The sequence below is a fragment of the Anguilla rostrata genome, chromosome 2 (genome assembly GCF_018555375.3).
Source record: "Anguilla rostrata isolate EN2019 chromosome 2, ASM1855537v3, whole genome shotgun sequence".
NCBI classification, from domain to species: domain Eukaryota; kingdom Metazoa; phylum Chordata; class Actinopteri; order Anguilliformes; family Anguillidae; genus Anguilla; species Anguilla rostrata.
Window position 1 is genome coordinate 66,238,456 of NC_057934.1, and position 20,703 is coordinate 66,259,158.

The 20,703-nt window shown below is 45.8% G+C and overlaps 2 protein-coding genes across 3 annotated transcripts in view; both read left to right on the top strand.

Moving 5' to 3' along the window:
* Positions 1 to 596: 596 nt before the first annotated feature.
* LOC135248972 (thioredoxin, mitochondrial-like) lies at positions 597 to 4,143 on the top strand. Its single transcript, XM_064324109.1, has 4 exons — positions 597 to 756; positions 1,181 to 1,446; positions 3,107 to 3,230; positions 3,777 to 4,143. Exons 2-4 carry the CDS (start codon positions 1,181 to 1,183, stop codon positions 3,888 to 3,890), a joined length of 504 nt encoding a protein of 167 aa, XP_064180179.1. The 5' UTR covers positions 597 to 756; the 3' UTR covers positions 3,891 to 4,143.
* A 3,644-nt stretch (positions 4,144 to 7,787) lies between these two features.
* Positions 7,788 to 20,703, top strand: part of LOC135248973 (myosin-9-like) — a 32,237-nt gene continuing 19,321 nt past the window's right edge. The window contains exons 1-6 of one of the 2 annotated variants that reach the window (XM_064324110.1): positions 7,788 to 8,008; positions 16,587 to 16,918; positions 18,426 to 18,582; positions 19,677 to 19,704; positions 19,877 to 19,970; positions 20,564 to 20,584. In XM_064324110.1, coding sequence (XP_064180180.1) covers positions 16,592 to 16,918; positions 18,426 to 18,582; positions 19,677 to 19,704; positions 19,877 to 19,970; positions 20,564 to 20,584 — 627 coding nt within the window. In that variant the 5' untranslated portion in view covers positions 7,788 to 8,008; positions 16,587 to 16,591. The remainder of the gene's footprint in view (positions 8,009 to 16,586; positions 16,919 to 18,425; positions 18,583 to 19,676; positions 19,705 to 19,876; positions 19,971 to 20,563; positions 20,585 to 20,703) is intronic. The other variant, XM_064324111.1, reaches the window with a different exon arrangement.

Below are 20,703 nucleotides of genomic sequence, written 5' to 3' on the forward strand. Positions count from 1 at the left end.
CCATCCATCCATCAGTTTGCTAAACCATTCACTCCTGGTCAGTGTCACAGGTGGGTGGAGCCTATCTCTGGACGGGTCACAAATCACATACTGCTGCAGGGTGACAGCAATATGAGCAGCTCACAAAACAATATGCACAGCTCAGGAGCCACGGTACTTCCTATACTTATGGATTTAGTGATGGAGCGAAATTATGAAACAGTAAAAACACAGGATCTACAGCTGTATGTGTTGTGTTTCTGCATAAGTGGGCAAATTCTGAAACAGGCCAACGTACCATGTTAAATAAATGGAAGGTATCAGACACATTGGAAAAGTATGATGAGCCCACAGAATATAATACACGAACCAGAATCGAACATATTCATTTATTCTTAAAGGAAAATGGCTGACCGGAGTGTCACCACCCGGAGACCACGAATATGTGTCGTCACCTTGAGCATATGCTGACTTTTGTGAACGTCAAAAAAAATGCACGCAGCACGATTGTCCTTTTTTGCGTGTTTTGTTTGTGCATTGACATTGAAGTATTCAGATGTTTTCATATCACAGCAAGAAAACCATACTTTCTGATAAATTAACTGCAGTTCCCTCGCTTCTAGGAAGACCGGCGCCACTCAATCTTAGCAAAATAAAATGTGATGCGGTATATCTCTATGGTTGTTCTTTCGTTAAGTAAGCACAGGCGGAAGTAGTTCAGAAAAAAGTGGTCCGGGGAACACCACAGATTCACGTTAGCTGTCAGCGCACAACTCGGTAAGGATTTTAGTGTTTATTGTGGCCTTGTGAAAATGTTTTTTTGTCTTGATACAACAGGTACTGACACAAAAAAGTTTTCCGGTTGACGTAATTGGCAAGAATTTGATTGTGTGCGACGTACTGAAGGACGGAAAAGTCGAATAACAAGTTACCTATACGTAACAGCGGGCGGGCCACCTTAATTGCTCGCAATGGGCTGGTGACCAAGACAGCTGCGCAGCACTTGAATTTCATTCTGTGTGGTGGAATGTTTCTGTACATTGGTGTGATGTACAACTTTGGACTAATAAATTATAACTCATAATATAATAATACTAGCGGTGTCTTGTTAAACCAATTTGAAACGGACTACACGATATCATGCTTGATATTTGTCTGAGAGTGTTTTTGTAATGTTCCTCTCTTCTCCTGTTATCTCCAGATGGCTTACAGACAGTTAGTACGCAGGGTTTGGGCTTCGTCAGTTAAAGGACGTCGCTGCTTCCCCGTCTCCACATCTGCCTTCATCTCTTCCTGCGGCCCTGCCAGCCAACCATGCCGGCCGGCACCGTCTCCCTCGCTGTCCCCGTGCCGCTCCCTGTCCCTCAGCCCCGCCCTCCGCGTGTCCTTTAATGTGCAGGACGGAGACGACTTCACAGAGAGGGTTATCAACAGCGACCTGCCCGTGCTGGTGGACTTCCACGCGAAGTAAGACTCGGATTCACACAACACCCACCGTTTCATAGGAAAAATACTAGTTGGCAATGTGCATGCAAGCTTCCTACGGGTAAATTTGTCACGTATGCTCTCTCCATTTCAAAGCCTGCAGCACAGACAGTGTGATCTCTCCTATATGGTCTACTCTACACTGTAGGGACAGGGGGACAGACAGACTGGGAGACTTAGAGCAACCATTTTATGACGTACACATTTGTTTCTAAACAAGTGAGCAAATATAGACTTTGGTCAAAGGCTTATTTGAAATACTTTAACACTTTAGACGGCAATACAGTTTTGAAATGCTTCTGCAGATCCCTGAGAGATGGAGTAAAACATGTTTGCAAACCAGAACATGCAGTCGTATGAATCAAGAATTTTGTTCAGAGCACAGAACATAAACGCTGACCACTGACCTTACAGGACAGTGAGCACCTGGCAGTAAAATGGCTGTAGCTGTCCATGTCAGAGTGTCATGCATGAAGATTCAGTGGACTATATTACGTGCGTGTCTTCTTTGGTGTCACTGGACCTTGCATTCCTGGGCATGGTTATGAATATTCCTCCCTGGTCTGAAGACGCACCTCTTCAGACTATATCTGGACTAACTGCCACCACTCTGTGAATCATTTCACTTTAAACCCCCCCCTTTCATGACACTTATGTTACATGTTCCCCCATTCCAGCACTTTTTGTAATTTGTATTTGTCCTAATATTATTGCTCGTTCTTCTCCCTAGTTTGGCTTGGCATAAGTTAGGTCAAAATAATGTTCACTGCATGAACTGAACTGTGTTCTTGGCTATAAATAGCTGTACGAAATGAGTATTGTATCTTTATTGAACCTGTGTTTTGTAGTTGTCCAATGACCATGATATGCACTTTTGTATGTCGATTTTGGGAAAAAAGCATCTGCTAAATAAATGTAATGTGATGTTCACAGCAGTGGCTTGTTTTAGTACTAGATTCCACACTTCAGTAACGAGCCACAGCTGGATACATATCCATCTATAATGGGAAAACACTCAGTGCTGCCCTATTAACAAACACAGAACATTTACCCTGACAACTGACCTTAGAGAACAGCGGGGCCCCTGGCAGTAAAATGGCTGTCACTGTCCATATCAGCGTAGGGTGCACAAAGATTCATTTCCATCTATACTGTAAACAAAAAAACACTCTGTGCTGCCCTAGTATCAACACTACAAAGAGACTCCAGGAGACTGTGTTCTGTGTATGGACTACAGTGTACTTCCAGAGTGCCTGTGAACATTTATATCACACCGTTGATGTTCAAAGAAATTGAACTGTAACATGACCGGGCCCAGGAAACGCAAAGGTCCAGTGACACCAAAGAGGACACACATGTAATATAGTGCACTGAATCTCCACGCACTTCACTCTGATATTTACAGCGACAGCCATTTTACTGCCAGTGCCTCGCTGTCCTGTGAGGTCAGCTGGCAGTGTACATGTTCTGTGTTTTCAATAGGACAGCACTGAGTGTTTTTTCCATTACAGATGGATATGTATCCAGCAGTGGCTCGTTACAGTACTAGAGTCCACACTTATGTGTATTTTTTTCCACACAGTGTCAGGAATGGTTTTATATGAAAGGTTCACATTACCAACTCTGTGTTTGTTTTTCATAGCTGGTGTGGGCCTTGTAAGATCCTGGGGCCAAGGTTGGAGAAGGCGGTTGCTAAGCAGCAGGGTCGTGTTACCATGGCAAAGGTTGATATCGATGAGCACACCGATCTGGCCATCGAGTATGAGGTGAGAAGAAAATAATTTTTTTTAGTTGTCATTCTTAGTAATGTTTACATGAGGATTCATGTTTGTAGACCTTTGAGCCTTAAAACATGCATTTTAAATGTGTGGGTGAAGGTTCATTGCTCCTGATTATTCAGAAAACTGTTTGATGATGATGATGATGATGATGATGATGATGATGGCGGGGGGGGGGGGTTGTGCTGGGTGCCTCATCCTGTTAAGGCACCAGTGTGTGGGTGGACCCTACACTCAGACAGCGAATTTGGACTGTGCCAGTACCTGAGTGAGTGATGGGACAACCCCACAAGGTGATGCTTAACTGGTGGCTGCAGTCAGCTGGTCTGGCTGTGTCCCATTGCTCACGGAGAAGAGCACGTCTTTGTCTGTGCTCTTCCCCACCCCCCATCTCCCGAACCTGACTGTGGACATTACAGCGATGAGGGAGGCCCGGCGATAGGTGTGGTAATTTTGGATTCGGAGTAAAATTAAAAGTCTGCGGTTATTTGAGTGAAAGTTCACTGTTGATTGTTCCCCTTCCCCTGCCTCTAGGTGTCTGCCGTCCCCACCGTGATCGCCATGCGGGACGGTCACATCATTGACCGGTTTGTGGGGATCAAAGATGAAGACCAGATAGACTCCTTTGTGGGCAAGCTCACTGGGTAGTGAAACGGAGACATTCTCCTACCTGTCCCACCTCATCCAATCATATCCCAAGCACCCTGGCCTGGCACCGCCCCCTTTCAATCCTCTGATTCCCATTGGTCTTTGGCTGATTCTGACTACTGAGCCTTTCTTACCCCTTCCACATTCACACAATCTGTTTTTTTTCTTCAACTGTCTCAGTGTGGCTGTCCAGGGATGTGAGATTTTTTTTCCAGTCTTTTTGAATGATACATTAAAGGTTACAAATATATAATACACTGGTAACATTGTTTTTTGACAATGATAAAACAGTTGAAGCCACTGTATTGTGGTATGTAACACTGGGCGGCTGTGGAATACTGCACTGTAGTGTTCTGGACACCTACACATTCCACACTAATGTAATGTGCTGGGCTGTATTTTTTTCCCTGTTTTTCCCCCCTTCAACCACAAGAGGGCAGCCATTTCCCATCTTGGCCGTGGGGTAGTGCGAACCTAATACAAAACCAACATTTTTCTTGGTATTGCTATTCTTAGGCCTGGATGAAATCAAAATTTGTCTTCATATCAAAAACACAAAAAAAAGTTGCAGATAAAAGGACCTCTTTTTTTTTATTCATACAGTTTTGCCAAATCAGTTTTGACCACCAAACGTCCCAAACTGTGTCTGTACTAATGTTGATTTAATCCAGGCTGTATAGGCAGTTAACAATGTGAGTGTGTGTTTCTGCCACTTCAGTGTGAATTTGTTTCTTTGTCTTTTATGATTATGAAATCTGTCACACTGAAAAAATGTTGCAGGTTTGGAATGTTTTTTTTTTTTTTTTAAAGTCTAATAAATTTCATAAGTGAATTTAACGAAGAAAATGAAGGTGGGTATTTCTGCTCTTTTATTATGATGAATTGGTGCTCATTATGAATGAGAGGAGAGGAGTGAAGAGGAAGTATTTGCCCTGCAATGGCCCTTTGGTGTGGTGGTGCACACTGATGAGTGCACTGCAGAGGGTGCGAATGAGAGCAAGGCCCCTCGGCATGTGGGACAGGTAAGCAGAGGAAGATTAAATCCTCTTTCAGGGGGGGGAAAGCGTAACAAAACTTCAGGCTCTTTGCAAATAAATACGAGTTAAATAATAATAATAATAATAATAATAAAACCTTGTGAAATTTGAGAATATCAGATGACTGAGGGTACCCATTCTCTACTTTCACGCTCTCTGGTAGCATGACTCACTCTCTCGCCTTCGCTCAATCTCATCGACGAGTGGCGTTGAAACATGCCCACGCTTCGATGTTCAGTGCTGCTGCGTCTGTGACCCCCCCCCATCCCCCCTTTCCCCCCATCCCCCCCAACTGCCACTCCTCGTGGCCTTGCTCCCCTTCTTTCCTCTCTCTCTCTCCTTTCTCTCTCTAATTTCAGTTTTTCAAGTGGCTTCCCCGGTTTGATACGAAAGCTCTCTGATGTTTGCCCAAATTCTTGACTGCGCAAGTGGGATTGCTATCGGAACATCTTTTACGATAACCATAATTGCTCGCCCTCGACGAACAAGAAATCCGCTTCCCAGTTCCTGCAGGAAGCCAGTGTTCTGAAGTCATAATTCAGGGCACTCACTCACTGTGAATCTGGTTTTAAGAGCATGGCATTGGGGGAATGTACAAATCTGCTTTTGAAATGAAATGCTACTTTTATTTTCTGCCAACTGGTGTTACTAGAAATCTACAGGGATTATTCTACATACAGAAAATGTTTTGTTTTTTTCCCTCAAGACTTCAAGCATTAATCTTAATAATTGTACAATGTTTGTACAGAAAGGCTTCTGAATATTAGTGCAGGACCTGTGGGATGATTTATTTTGACAGAAGCATCCTGCTTTCTCCCTCTCTCTCTCTATCCCTTGACACAATCTAGTCTTGTTGCAACAGGTAAACCTGCTACCTTTTCCACCCTCCCCCCCCGTTCACTTTAACTACTCATCTTTTAGATTGGAGTTGGGGAGGTGGGAGGGGGAGGAGGATGGAGTACAGACAGAGAGGTTGGAGATGAAAACCTACACTCCTTCCGCTACAACAATTGACTCCACCTCTTTCTTCCTCTCTTTCACTCTTTTTCACTTACACTACCATATAAGGAAGAAAAGACAAGGGAAGCCACTGTTGAACACTTGGAGAATTCAATTTCCCCCCCTCAACCTGTTCATATCTTTCCTGCTCTGTTAATAGTAAGTTTGTGTTTGGTTGTCACATAGAAGAATACTTTAGTAACAGTTGTCATGCAATACTTTGCAAAAAAATAAAAAATAAGAGTATTGTGCATGTATATATTGATCTGTATATACCTTCAGTTACATGTGGTTTGTGTGTGTGTGTGTGTGTGTGTGTGTGTGCGCGCGCGTATTTGCGCGTGTGTGTCCTTCTGTGTGTGTGTGTGTAATAGAGAGAGTTGTTGAGTGTTTAAAATGCACTTCCTTGTGTTAAGCGGCACAAACCAGGATTTGCTGTGACGGCTAGTTCTGATGCGTACAGTGCAAGTATACTTGCCAATGCAGGCACAAATGTTTTAAAAATACACCCTGCTTTTCTCCCCTTTGGTACACTCTTTTTAGACGGGATACTGATTTCATGTTCTGCGATTATGGGCACACCCTGTGCCTCAGCCGAAGAATAAAAAAGGTGTTGAATGTTCACCTTTTGTGACGACATTCTTTTGTACGCGTTCTTGAATGGTCTTTTTTTTCTGGGTCAGTATGTGACTGAGCCCCTGAGCAGAGTTTAGTCCAAAGAACCTCCGATCGCCTCTCTCAGCATCTGGCACTGCTCAGACAGTGAGTAAGTGACCTTACTCTGATACTGACACATCAAACTAACATCAAACTTTTTTTTGTTTGTTTTTTTTTTTTTTTTGTCAAAGAACATGAAGAATAAAACGTATTGAGTAACCGCAGTGGCGAATATGTATTTTTCAACATATGTTTTTTTTCGACATTGAAACTGTAATTACGCAATCGGTTTTCAGAAGTTTCAGAATATTTATGGCATATGGCTGTACAGAATGCACATTGGCCTGTCAGGTATTGAGAGTATGTGCTGTTGGGCATTAGAGGACACATCTGTTTTGGGTTTAAAGCACCCATTAGGTGTCCTATGGACGGTGTCGGCCCCCTGAGAGAACAGGATGACTGAGAAAGAGAAGTCAGAGGGATTTGATTATTTCAGATCTCCGAAACTCCTTTCCTCTCCCTCGGTTTCATCGCCTTTCCCTGTGGTATATTTTTTTCCAGAACCTTCTGCCGTGCTCTCCTTAATCTCTGCAGGCTAGCGCAGGGTACGAAGCCCAGGTGTTCAGCTAGTTTTTCGTCGTCTCCTGCATGCCTGTTCTTTGCCCCCCGTCTCCCTAACCAGCACCCCCGTTGCCTTCCACCAGTGGAAAATCACAGCGTGGACAGGTACAGACACAGTCTCGCATTCCAATGCACACTGACACCCTCTCTACTTATCCCACAACTCTCTCTCTCTCTCTCTCGCTCTCTCTCTCTTCCTCTCTCCTCTCTCTCTCTCTCTCTCTCTCTGAGCCATCATCTTAGTTTTTACGCACCCTAGACTTATTGCTGCCTCTGCACAGATAAATCAATGGCGACTGTTCCCACCATCTGTACGATCTTTACGTTATCTCATATTGCCTAGGACCCATATGACGTTACTGGCCTTAAGTGCGACTTATAAGGTAATGAAACCTCATACCTCCTTTCATGAAGTTGATCGCCGCCTCACCTATGCTGCTCCACTTACCTCAGCTATTTTCAATTTACATACTTCTTCTGTCATTGGCCGACCAGTCTCAGCCTCAAAATTACTAGTCTGAAAATGGACAAAGTAGGCAGTGGCGAACTCTTGTAAGCCCCGCCCACTCCGACCACACCCGGGTAAGTGCTGGGCGTCCCGAGATGATTTATTGCGAGGGAGGGAGAAAAGGAAAAAAGAAGAGCGGTGTAGTAGAGGGTAGAAGGTGAAAAGGATAAGAAGGTAGTTTATCTGAGCCCCTTCAGAGACTGCAGTCTTCGGAAAGGGAGCGTATTTTGTTGCAGCACGGACACCGAACGAGCCACCGATTCTGCCCCAAGTTAGCGTCTGCCACTGAACCACAGGTAAGCTTTTTGGGCTTGCAACCTGTCTCTGCCCCCCACCCCCTCCTCGCGTCTGTCCGTCCGCCAGTCTCGTCGCCCTTACGTGAACCAGAAACCATGTTAACGGGTATTTAATCAAACTTCAACCGAGCTCAATAGCGGAGATGAAATCACTTTTTTAATCACCCAATTAAATATTCTGAAGTATATAGCCGAACAACTTCGTGCCTAGGTGCCTGATTGGGTTTTATTTAGTCTTTTGCGTGCTTTGTCGTAGAAAATTGGAAATAGCATTTGATCCGTTGAACCTTGACATAGGAAAATGATTCGCATAAAGTGAGGGTGGCGCTTACTGCGGACTTTGGTTTTCAATGGGCAGGAGAGAACCGCGGAATAATTTAACATGTTTCGCCTCCGTTTCAAACATTGTGTCCGAGTCCATTAGTGCACGTGTGCAATGCATCCCGTCACTACCGTACCACAAATACGGACACTGTGGTTATTGCATTCATTGCAGCCTCCCGTCTCCCCCCGGCACTACTTTATCAAATTGTACATCGGTTTCCAGCGTCCCCCGCGTAGCTTTGCTGCAGGCTGATCGCCAGCTTTACGTCGTAGCAGGCCGACCCGCTAAATGCATTAACTTGTTTTAAAACACTGCCCGTAATAGTACAAGTTCTTTATTATTCTGTTTATCAATTCCGTCCGCTTTATAAAGTGATCGAGTGCCTTTTGGTCCATTTGGTGCCGTTGCTCTCTCTTTCCTTATTCCAGGAAGGTAAGCTTACACGTTATACGACATACATTTCCCTTAAAACCATTTCCCTAAGTAAGTCATTAAACGCTCGCTTCAGTGAAAACGCATTCAGGCATGTTCAACCTTTTTGTCAAACAATGTAAAAATGTAAATGTTTTTGTACAGCATTCTTATCCAGAGTTGAGCTGATTTCAGAGTTACAGTTATGCATGGACACACACGCTCGCACACACACACACACAGGAGTAGAACACTTCTGTACTAAGTTTATGTAATGTGCTGTGGTGGCTCTTCATAAGTGTGGCCCAAAAAAAAAACAACCTTCCACATCATTGTGGCATTGCAAAATACCTTAAAACCTGTACAAACTGGAAGACAGTGTAAACTTGTTAGACTTTTGGTAACACAGTTTTTCATCAAATAGGGGAACTCGTACAGCACTGATCAAAAATGCAAAACGAGCTTGAGTCTGTTCTGAATTTTTCGCAGTTCTTCCGTGTTTTGCCCTTTTTTTTTTGTGGTTGACCCGAGTACTGAGAACAGAGCCTCTGCAGGCCAGACGGACGGTGTTGTAATTCTTATAGTTTGGTGCGTGCGTCGTTCGAGATTAAGCAATGTCAGCTCTGCCTTTGCAGGAAGCAAGGTGAGAATGTGCCCACGCCCTGATTTTGCCCAGCCCGGGGGACATGGTTACCTGCAGTGTGAGAGAACGTGCACACCGACTTTCACGTTCCTCCGGTTGCTGCTTTTTGTAACCACACATCTCACCCGGTTTAATTGTGTCCCGTTGCTTTGTGGAACCGGTGTCTTAAGCAAAAATGTCATTTCTGTGTGCTGATCAGGAACATTTGTCCTAGGACACATTGTTTTTATCCCCCTTGAAATACATCTAGCTTGGCCATCCAGGCTGCTAGAGTTACTCATTTAGGGAAATGGTCTTTGAGGGAAATGCATGTCGCATAACGTGTCTGGACATACGAACAAGCAGCTGAGCTTCTCGTGGCTTGTGCTGGCTGTGCGTCACCATGCAAATGCAAACCACAGATGCGTTCTGTGTTGGAGGTATTGTGATGAGCCAAGCAAACATAGCACATTGTTTTCTTCCCCTGAGGAACAAAAAAAACAAAAAACAAAAAATAAAAAACAGTTTGAAAACCTCAAATTAAAGGCAGCGAATCTACACTTCAGGGCTGTGAATGCAGCTGCAGTTTACACAAACCATTGTCAATTAGGGCTGGAGGGCAAATCAGCATATATGACATGTCTGCGTTCTGTCTGCATACCGCCCACAAGACTAATCGGAGTTTATACATAGATGTGTGTGTGTGTGTGCGCGCACGCGCATGTGTGTGTGTGTGTGTATGAGAGAGAGAGAGAGAGAGAGAGTGTGTGTGTGTGTGTGTGTGTGTGTGTGTGTATGTGTATGAGAGAGAGAGAGAGTGTGTGTGTGTGTGTGTGTGTTGTGTGTGTGTGTCTGTGTGTGTGAGAGAGTGCGTGTGTGCATGCGCATGCATGCCTGTGTGAGAGAGGATCAGTCTGGTTAAATCTTGCACCACGCTTTCTGATGCCACTTGTACTAATAGGGCCTGTTGAAGCACAAACCCCTGAACATCTAGTACATCGGTACGGAGAGAACTTTAAATATCTAACAAAGCTAATGGCCTGTCTGTATTTTGGTTGTCAGGGACAAGATAAGAAGTCTTTTGCTACTGCAAGATTTAATTCAAGTGATTTGATTGCATTGCCTTAAATACTCAATTTTGTGACCAATCCGAATTACAAATGCTGGAAGTCCAGTTTGGGGCCGTCAGTCAGAAGAGCAGTAACTGAGACTGACTGTCGGGCCTGGTGATTGGCTGTCGGGCCTGGTGATTGGCTGTTGGGCCTGGTGATTGACAGGGAGTGTTTCCCTCTGGCTGTCTCTGCCGCGCTGTGCTTCCTAGCAAATCACCCCTGGTAGAGTAATGTGACCCGATTCAGGCAGAGCAAGACCCTGTACCACACGCGCATGTTTGGGGGGTGGGGGGGGGGGGAGACAGGGAGGCGTGCCACCCCCAATATTTTCATATTAATTAATTACTAGACTGATGGATGGAGGCAGTGTGCACACAGCTACGGACCGTTTCCATGACTGCGGCAGGGGCTACAACCGCCACCTGGGCGTCTGGGCCCGTTGCACCTGGTATGGAAAACATTAGCGAAGCTCTGAAATCCGGCGATCTGCTTCATTAACCACGCTGTCGAGCCCAGGGGGGTCGAATGAATCATCTCAGCTCATCCAGGGTGACGAGACGAGCACCGAGCAGAGCCGAGAGGAGGATTCAGGAGGCAGCCCAAGTGCTGCAATGAGAAGGCGGTTTTGGAGAAACGCGTGCCTCCCACGTACCTGACGAGTCAGGATGGATGACTGGATGAAGAAATGAACGGAATTTCCCTGTTCTTGATTTCCTAATCCGTAGACCATAGTTGGTATTGAGCAGCTGCGGTTAATACGACCACCCAAATTGAAAGCTTTTTTTTTGCTTGCATTATGCATGGATGTGCTTATATGACCGTGTGTCTGTCTGAGTAATGCCTGCAGAATATGAACCATACAGCCAAAGCTCAATTGTGATTAGCTTTGTGTTATTAACGAAAGGACTCTGAATTGAAATTACACAGGATATTAGTTGAAGCCCTGTAATTTCCAAGCTCATTCATTACAAAATGTATTTGGTTTTTTTCAGATCCAGGCATCCAAGTGAATTTCAGTTCCTTCAAAATGGTTTAACATTTGGTGTGGCTGTCTTGCTGTGCTGTGGCAAACACTTGTAATACAGTTTCTCTGTGTCTGTGTCTAGGACCGCATCTTTATTTTCTCATTTTGTCCGTGTGTTTTGTTCTCTCCTCAGTCCTTTCCTCGCTCTGTCTCCCCCCCATCTCCCTCCAGCACAGCTGCCCACTCTGCGCTGTGCTTACCTGTTACTTCTGTGAATAAATGTTACAATTTCAGGAAGCTCCTGTCAGTCTGGCAACTGAGGTGCATCACAAAAAGGGAACCTCTCACGGTGGGACCTGAGCTCCGTCCCATTAGCCCCACTTGAACTTGAGTGCGTTGTCCTCCTTTTACGCCTCCCGCCTGTTCTCGTTTGTCGTTCAGGGCTGCTTTGCGACTTTGGCCGGTGTGCAAGAGACCCCCCTGTCGTGTCTCGCGTGGCACGTTTCGTTGTTACCGAGGGCTACTGCACGGGACCAAGTGCGTCCTGCGACATGCTCAGGAGTAGACCGATTGTTGGCGTCGAGGTTCGTCAACCGCCCTGGGGGTGTGAAGTTCTTAGCAGAACCTACCTCCCCTGTCTGCTGGCACATTCGTTTAAGCGCTATTGCAGTCCAACCAAGTGCGAAACCGGCGTGAGGTGTACTCCTGCGAAAGGTCGCCGAAACCTTGCCCACCAGAAGCCGGCGCTGAAATTGCGTATGCTTGTGGTCGTGCGCTGTTCTGCTTCTGCATGCAAACGAGGCTTCCACACCGCCGAACAATTCCTGTTTGGTTACCAAAAAAAAAAAAAAAATCTTTTTCCATTCCGCTGCATTTTGTGTATTCGATCACGTTATGCGATTGCACGGTTTTGTTCATTTCCGTCTGGTTCACCCTGCTAGAATTGTCGATGGAAATAATGCAGCTTATTCATATAGTACTTTTCCCGCATTCAAAGCGCTTTACAACAAGTGAACATGTGCGGTTGAAACACGTTAGCGATTTTGAGCTGGTCAGAAACTGCTCTCACAGACTTGTAGGTGAACTGAAACCATGAAGGCAATCAGTATAATGCACTTGTATGCAAGTGTCATCGTTCAGGTATGATTTGATTACACGTTTGTTTAGTGTATTTTTTTACTTCTGGATGCTGCTTGACACTGAACATTTTTACTATACTTCTCAGTCAGTTCTCTTCAGCTCCATTTGTTGTTTTTTTCTTTTGCATTAGTCGAGATTCTGAATAATTTTGTAACTAATTTTAATATTCAAAAAAATGACTGGAGAGGGAGTAGTAAAATTAGAAGTGCAGTTGGAAGAGGAGTCTGAGGGGCTTGGCTATGATGAGGAAGATGATTCTCTGAGTGTGTGCGCTTAAGGACTTCTAAACGGAAGATCATGCTGAACCCGAGGCCCTTTCCCATTGGCTGCCTTGGTGTTGAAGGGGGCAGCCCTGCTAAGAGCAGGCAAGGTCACAGATATCACTTCTCCTTTTTAAAATAAAAAAATAAAAATTTTATAAAAGCATCATTTTATACTCTTTTTCTCCACCTCCCCCTCTTTTCTATAATCAGGAGTGTCTGAGTACATAATGATCTTCGACAGAGAGGTGTCATCTGTCTCTATCTCTTCATCCTCCCTCTGTCATCTCTCTCTCTCTCTCTCTCTCTCTGCTGACTTTTTCAACGCAAAGGGAAAGGTTGAGGGAAGAAGGATATGTCACTGGGAAAAGAGAGAGGGAGTGAGGGAGGTAGGTGAAAGAGAGAGACTGGGTGGAATGAGCGTGAGGACACACAAGGTTAGGGAGAGCAGTGGGGTCGGTGGGGGGGGTACTCTCGGCTGGATTGAGGCGAGGGGAGAGGGGGGCAGTCTAATGGTGGTTTGTCTTGGAGGGGTTGTTCAGTGTCTGTGCTGTTTGCACTGTGCTCTGATCCTACCTTTGGCAGCAGGGGGAGCATCATCTGGTTCTGCTGCCTGGAGGTTTTAGACTGGCGCCCCCTACAGGTGGGGAGCAGAACGCTGGCGCTCTGAGTTGCTCTAGCGTCTGTCGCCGTGCTTCGTCTTCAGCCCCTCACTTTCTGCAGGTTGGAATCGTGTGGGCCTGCAATAATCAAAACTTAAGATCGATTGTAGAACCCGGGAAAATGTTCGGGGTTTTCCCCTTGTATTCGAACTCTTAGCAGAATCGGCGCCTCCTGCATTTGAAAATTCCTTTTTTCCGTCTTGTTTATTTTTGTTCACCTTCTACAGTTTGTTCGCGGACCAAGGAGGGTCACAGATTACACCCCCAGTGTGGTGATTTAGGCTAATGGGTGCTCTCTTACCCCCTTTTTTGAATGGTTGAATTGCATGAAGTACTAATTTCTCAAATCAGGATTGCACTAATCAGAGTACCCTCGCTTAATTTTTTTAATGAGCAAGTTAAATATTGCTTAAATTGAACTTTATTGACCAAATGTACCTTCGGTAGGGGAGTTAGATATTTAGTACACCTCCTCTAGTGTTAATAGTGTTTTATCTCCAATTTTAGTGGCAGTTGTATTTTTATTGTGTGGTTGTGCTCTTCCTGATCCATTACTCAAACTCGCATGAGCTTGTCTCGCACAGCATGCACTGCATGTGCCGTCTGACTTTTTCTGATTTCTAATTCGGTGTGGCGTGTCGTACTGCGTGTCACTTTTCTTTGTTTCGTGTGTTTTGTCGGGCGAAGCCGCTTTGAGGCAGTTCTTTTAAAAACAAAAAAAAGAAGAAAAAAAAAAAGAAAAAGGCCGTGGCACGCTTTCTTTCGGGGAGGCGCGGCGGCGTGTGTCTGCGCAGGGTGCGGCGCGTAATGAAATATCTGTGTGCCTCTGTGTTCCCTGTCCAGACCTGTCCCTGCATTCCACCCCCGCTGCTCAGGTTTGGGCTCCGAATCAAAAAAAAAAAGGAGGACGGTCTGCGTGTCCCTGCGTCTCCTGGGTTATAGCTGCAGGCCCCAAGACTGCGTGTCACCCACGTGTCTGACTGTACCTTACTGCGATTTTGTGTGTGTGTGTGTGTGTGTGTCTATTTTTTAACATGGGTTTTCAGAGAGTGTCTGTAAACCCCTAAGGGTGAAGCGGGGAGGAGGGGAGGGGAGGGTAGGGTGGGGGTAAACTGGAAGATAGGTGGGAACAAAAGATATGGGGAGGGGCAGAGACCAGACAGGCCCTGTGAGAGAAGGGGGGGGGAGAGAAATTTGTGGAATTCTCAGATAATGAGTGGGCATGGGAGGAATGTGACCCTTGCAGACTGGATAAACAGAGGGGGGTGCTCCGCAGGGGGAAAGATGGAGAGATGGACAGAAAGTCAGATGGAGGGGGTAGTGGGGACCTGCAGTGCAGGGGGTAACTTTGGCGACCTGCAATCTATCACAAGGGCGTGCAGGGTTTCGAGAGGCTGAAGGCGGGAGGGGGGGACTGTAGAGATGGAAGTCACCTGTAGAGGTCACGGAGGTGGGCTGGGCTGGGCTGGGTGGAGGGGTCGGGAAGAATGGCACATTTCAGTATTTTGCATCTCTCTCAGTGCTCTGCTAATGTACCGTGGTGTCCAGGCCAGTGGGACACTTTCTTCTGTTAACCCTCTCCTGTTTTCATGTCTTCCTCATTCTGGTCTATTTTACAGTATTCTGTGTGAGTGTGAGTGAGAGAGCATGTGCGTGTGTGTGTGTGTGAGAACGTGTCCGTGTGCGGACAGTACCGGAGGCACTCAAAAGCAGCAGAAGAGAAGCAGCCTGTGTTGAGTATCTTGTTTGTTTGCTGTGAATCTCTACCACATAGACATTCCTGTCCCTGCTAGACTCTCCACATCAGGGTTAAACACTTAAAAGCATCTGAACTTTCAAGGACAAACTGTGTAAATAATGACTTTGTGCTGAAGTGGTGGGATGTGGGTTTTTCCCCTGCCCTGTAAGATACGTGTAAGAAAAGTGTATATTGGTAATGGTGTGTAGACAAGGTTTTTGTACTGAGGTATGTTGGTTAGACAATTGGAAAATTAACCCATATATTCTATGTCACCGACTGTTGTACGAAGGGCACCATTTTCTGAGTCTTTATTCTGAAAAAAATTCAGACCTTAAGACCCGGGAGACTTCACACATTGTCTGTTCTCAACACATTTCAGTACTATTCTCAACACATTTCAGTACGACCATTTTTAAACGGAAAAACTTGTCACTGTGGCAAATTGGGACAAATGCACAACATGTTGTGGGTGGTTAGCGGAGGGGGTGGGGGGGGGTGGGGGCGATCAAGGCTACAAAACTAGGCACAGGTGATCTGCAGAAAACCAGCAGGTTTTAAACCCACAAACATTCTGAGCTGGGCAGTGGTTGCGTGGAGGCCGGACCCCAGCCTGCCAGCATCACTGTGCACAGACCAACAACCAGAAGCAGCAGCTTGAAATTTCATTTTTTTAAAAAGGGCAAATAGTTTAAAAGCACGTGTTCCGAGAACAGTCTGTGACCCGCCGTTCATTTTTTACTTCTGAGGACGTTCAATACCACTCCTTTTTTAGGCATGTTTTTAGCCGTTAGCTATCGTGTCTCTAAAATTAAAAGCACAGCACAAAACACTTTTTTACAGCACTGTATGTTTCAGGATTCTGTGTGATGACAAAATTATGTCTGGTGCTGATCTCGAGACTCAAGTCGCACTTTAATTTATGTTCCAATCGATTGGTGCCAAGCCTGCAGCCCATTGAGGTTTTGGTTCACATTTTAAAGTCTCTGTATTCATGCCTTAGCTGACCTATTAAGGCAGTCAGGGTTGCTGCTATGTTAAAACTCAAGAAAAAGTGCCGGCTGAACAGATTGACCTTGTAAGGGTAATTTACATGCTGTAGGCCTGGTACAGCCAACTAAACACTCCCCCCTTGCTGTGCAGTGCCCAATTTGTATAGCCTTTTTCTTGAAAGCTGAAAAAACCATTTAAATCTGTAATGCTTTGTGTCTGTTAGGATCAATACAAAAACATTGGTGATTGATGAGATGCTGGTCTTGTTTGTTTTGGAACTCTCCTAACCGAAACAATGAAGATCTTTCAACTTCTTTTTTTCCTGATGACCGTTTATCTCTGACCCTACAGAAACCATGTCGGAGGCAGACAAGTTTCTCTATGGCGACCGCAACCTCGTCAGCGACCCCCTGGCCCAGGCCGACTGGGCCTCCAAAAAGCTGGTGTGGGTCCCCTCCGAGCGCCTGGGGTTCGAGGCGGGCTCCCTCAAGGAGGAGACGGGCGAGGAGTGCCTGGTGGAGCTGGCCGACTCCGGCAAGAAGGTGAAGGTCAACAAGGACGACATCCAGAAGATGAACCCGCCCAAGTTCAGCAAGGTGGAGGACATGGCCGAGCTCACCTGCCTGAACGAGGCCTCGGTCCTGCACAACCTGAAGGACCGCTACTACTCCGGCCTCATCTACGTGAGTTTCACCGGAGTGGCTGGCGAAGCGATGTTAACGTGACCCAATAGTGTAACTGTGGTTTCCCCTGTGGCCTGTGGAAATCTCATTAGTGCAGAGGTCTCTTCTGAAAGGGTTCTTTCTGAAAATCTGGTGGGTAGCCCTGTGTTCAGATGGACACATCTAACTGCACTATTCGTAGATGAGCTTGAAATGGCTCGTTTTCTAGCATATTTGAAGTTATTCCAGAAAACATTTATTGTACCTATGTAGCTATGGATATATCAAAGATCTATCTGTTGTCCCTCCAATTCACATCTGTTTGTTGTTCAGTGTTGTTGTAAACAGGAAATTTCAGGGAACACTGTCCACCCTCAGGGGGGTGAGTGGTGGAAATGGGGGGGCTTTGATAATCCCTTGGGACTCTCGCAGACTAAATGGCGTAGCCAGAACAAAATGCACGCGGAACGTGAATCATGCCATTAACGATTAAGGCAGTAACAATACGGTCGTATTCCCCTGGCCAGTACTGGGAATAATTTGGCAGCTAATTACAGTGACTCTGTTATGTCAACACAGCTTGCCTGCCCATAGCCGGGAGCTAGCTGAGGCATTGATCAAAGTCAAAATGGCTCAAACTGGGAGAGAGGAATGACGAGAGTCGATGGCGTACAGCTCTTGGAAGCCGAAGCTTGGGGACGAAGGGCGGAAAGGGGAAGACGTGACTGGATCGCTCTCCTCGGCTCTCTCACTCCTCCTGCGGTTGTGTGCTGCCTGCGTTTGAGTGACTGGTCTAAAAAGAGAAGCCCGCATGGAGGAAGTTGATTTTGATTGTTGAAATCGATGGGCAGAGCAAGGCTTAACAAATACTCCCTTCCCTTCCACCCCCATTCTCTCAGCAGTGGTGTGTGTGTTCTCCTTTTATCACGCGAATAGTTGCTGAATCTTTCAACACTCAAACCGGGCCTTTAGTCTGGAAAGGAAAAAAAAAAGAAAGTGCACCATGCTATTTTACAGAAGACGTAATACGATTTCTGCAGTTGCTGCAGTCACAAACTTGTATTTTTTTTTTCTTTCTTCTAATTAAACATGGAAGGCCTAAAACTCAGCGTTCTTTGGGTCGATGAAGTCTAAGGAATCCGGTCTCGTGTTTGCACACTCTGTTCTTCATTACCACATAGCTGCTCACAACAAAACCACCAGTCCAACCACAACAAGCTTGCACGCAAGACGGGCATGACGTTTCCTGTTGCTGTAGGACATCTGAACCTGCCCATTGAGGGGAAAAAAAACAGACCCCAAAACAGCCTCAGGTTAATCCATGGAGTTCTTCTCCAGGAGGATGGCAGAGGGTAGTATAAATGAAACATGCATGCATGGGAGTGGGTTCAATTATAAGTACTGTCTTTATTTCATGAAGTTCCTCTAGTCCACACCCTTGATCCGAGTTGTGCCTTGGAGTGTAAAGGTGTAAAGTGGGACCTGCGCAGAGAAGTCTGAAACGGGACCGTTGCTCCTCTGTCTTTAGACGTACTCTGGGCTCTTCTGCGTGGTGATCAACCCCTATAAGTACCTGCCCATCTACTCGGAGGAGATCGTGGAGATGTACAAGGGCAAGAAGCGCCACGAGATGCCGCCCCACATCTACGCCATCACCGACACCGCCTACCGCAGCATGATGCAGGGTACGGGTCGCACACGCCGGGCTGCCAGCACACGCTTTCGTGACATCACACACACACACACGTGACCCCACTTTAAACTACAGCAGGGGGTCCCCAGTCTTATCCAGAAAGCCTGCACCTGCACCAGCCCTTTCATTCCAACCAAGCAGTTACGCACCTGATTCTTCTAATCAACCACTAGAGTCTCTGCTAAGGACCTTGATTAGTAGAATCAGGTGTGTAACTGCTTGGTTGGAATGAAAGCCTGCACCCACACCGGCCCTTTCTGGGTAAGAATGAGGACCCCTGAACTACAGGCTGTCTGAAGCACATTCAACCCGGTAGTCCATTATGCTTATTAGTCATACGAAGATGTTATATAGCATTGTTATATTGATTGCTCAATTAAAATTTGATATTCAGACAACTATGATTGCATATAACCTGAAAGGGAGGTGAGATTATAATTGTGCATACAGCTAGCTATAAATTTGGTATAGTTTAGGAAAGGAGTCGTATTTCTGTGTGAATATGGAACACATTGGTGTGTTTTCCTCTCCTCTGTCCCCTCCGTGCCATGACTGCCTTCAAGGGCGGTGGACTGAAAGTACAGTAAATTGGCTTTTTAGTTCACATGTGCCCACATTTCCAGCGACAGGAAGCCGGATGTTGACTTCCTGTGTGTGGCAAGAACACTTCCTGTTTAACAGACAAAACTCTGGAGTGTACTGTGGGCTAGACGAGCAGTCTCTGTATTTTCTTTAGTTTGATCTACACAAACTGAATGTTATATTGTACAAATGCACGATAAAGTCTCACACAACTGTGATGCTATGAAATGAAATATGTAATATTTTGTTGCTGCTTTTGCAGGAATTCATGTTACAGCCGTGTAATCTTAATAAACCGCACCGTAGTTATCTGCAGAATCAGTTCAGCTTTATTAGTGAAGCTATGCAAGCTCTTTGTGCTTCAGATATGCACTTTATTATGCAAATTGCATGCTTGCATTTAGTCACCATGATTGACTATGTCCACCATAGCCAGTCGGTATTATCTCTGCAGTTCTTCTTCTTTTAAAAAAAAACTTTTTCTTCTCCTTTTCTATCTCTTAGATCGGGAGGATCAGTCCATCCTGTGCACGTGAGTTTTGCTCCTCGGATGGACTAACTGAGGGACTGAACGGGTCTTGCATTCAGAAGGAAATGGCGGAACATAGCGCGACATCCCAGACTTCGGGTGGTCCTCTTAAAAAGTAAATGGGGGAAATCTTTGCTGCGTATCTGTCTTCATGTCCTTTGTCTGTCTCTTTCAGGGGGGAGTCGGGGGCCGGTAAGACGGAGAACACCAAAAAGGTGATTCAGTATTTGGCGTTTGTGGCGTCCTCCCACAAGACCAAGAAAGACCAGGTCAGTTCTGCCACCGAGTGTTCTGCACACTTCTCCCGACCTCTCCTCTTTACCCAAAACCCTCACTTTTCACCTCTGCACACTGTTTTTCTTTATGATGTGGGGGTGATTAGTCCCCCCATTGTGATTCTGTGTTCTTTCCCTCACCTACTGCCTCTTCCTGACTCCCCCCCACCCCCCTCTCTGATTTTTATCTCCCCCATCCTGCTGTTTCTGAAATGGCAGCTGTTTTTCTGTGTTCCTCACATTCCTGTTCCAGGCCCGGACCTGTCTGTCCCAGCCTCCTCTCTCTAATGACCCTAACCTCCACGGAGCATCGATGTGCTTTTTGCCAGAGTGTTTTGCAATGCGTTTGCTATGTACGGCAGGAAGTCCTAATATGGCCCACTTAATTTCTGCAGTAGCGTGTAGAGTTGCTCTTTTCACAGGTACTTTTAGGATAAGGGTGAGTCACTCCGGAATAAATGCTGTACAATCATGTAAGGTTATGATGCAGAGGCTGTGGGGAGTCCAGTCTGTCTTTAAAGGGCAGTTGGTCCATCACTCCATTTAAAAAAAGTTTCAAAAGGTTGTCTCTCTTTCTCCATCTCCAGAGCACAGCAACCCTGTCACATGTGAGTTACTCCCCCTCTCTCTCATTCTCCTCTCCTTCCTTTATCACTCTCTCCATCCCTCCCCCTCTGTCTCTTTTGTTCTGTTCTACTGGAGGGGGTGCTCTGTGTGGCGATGATTT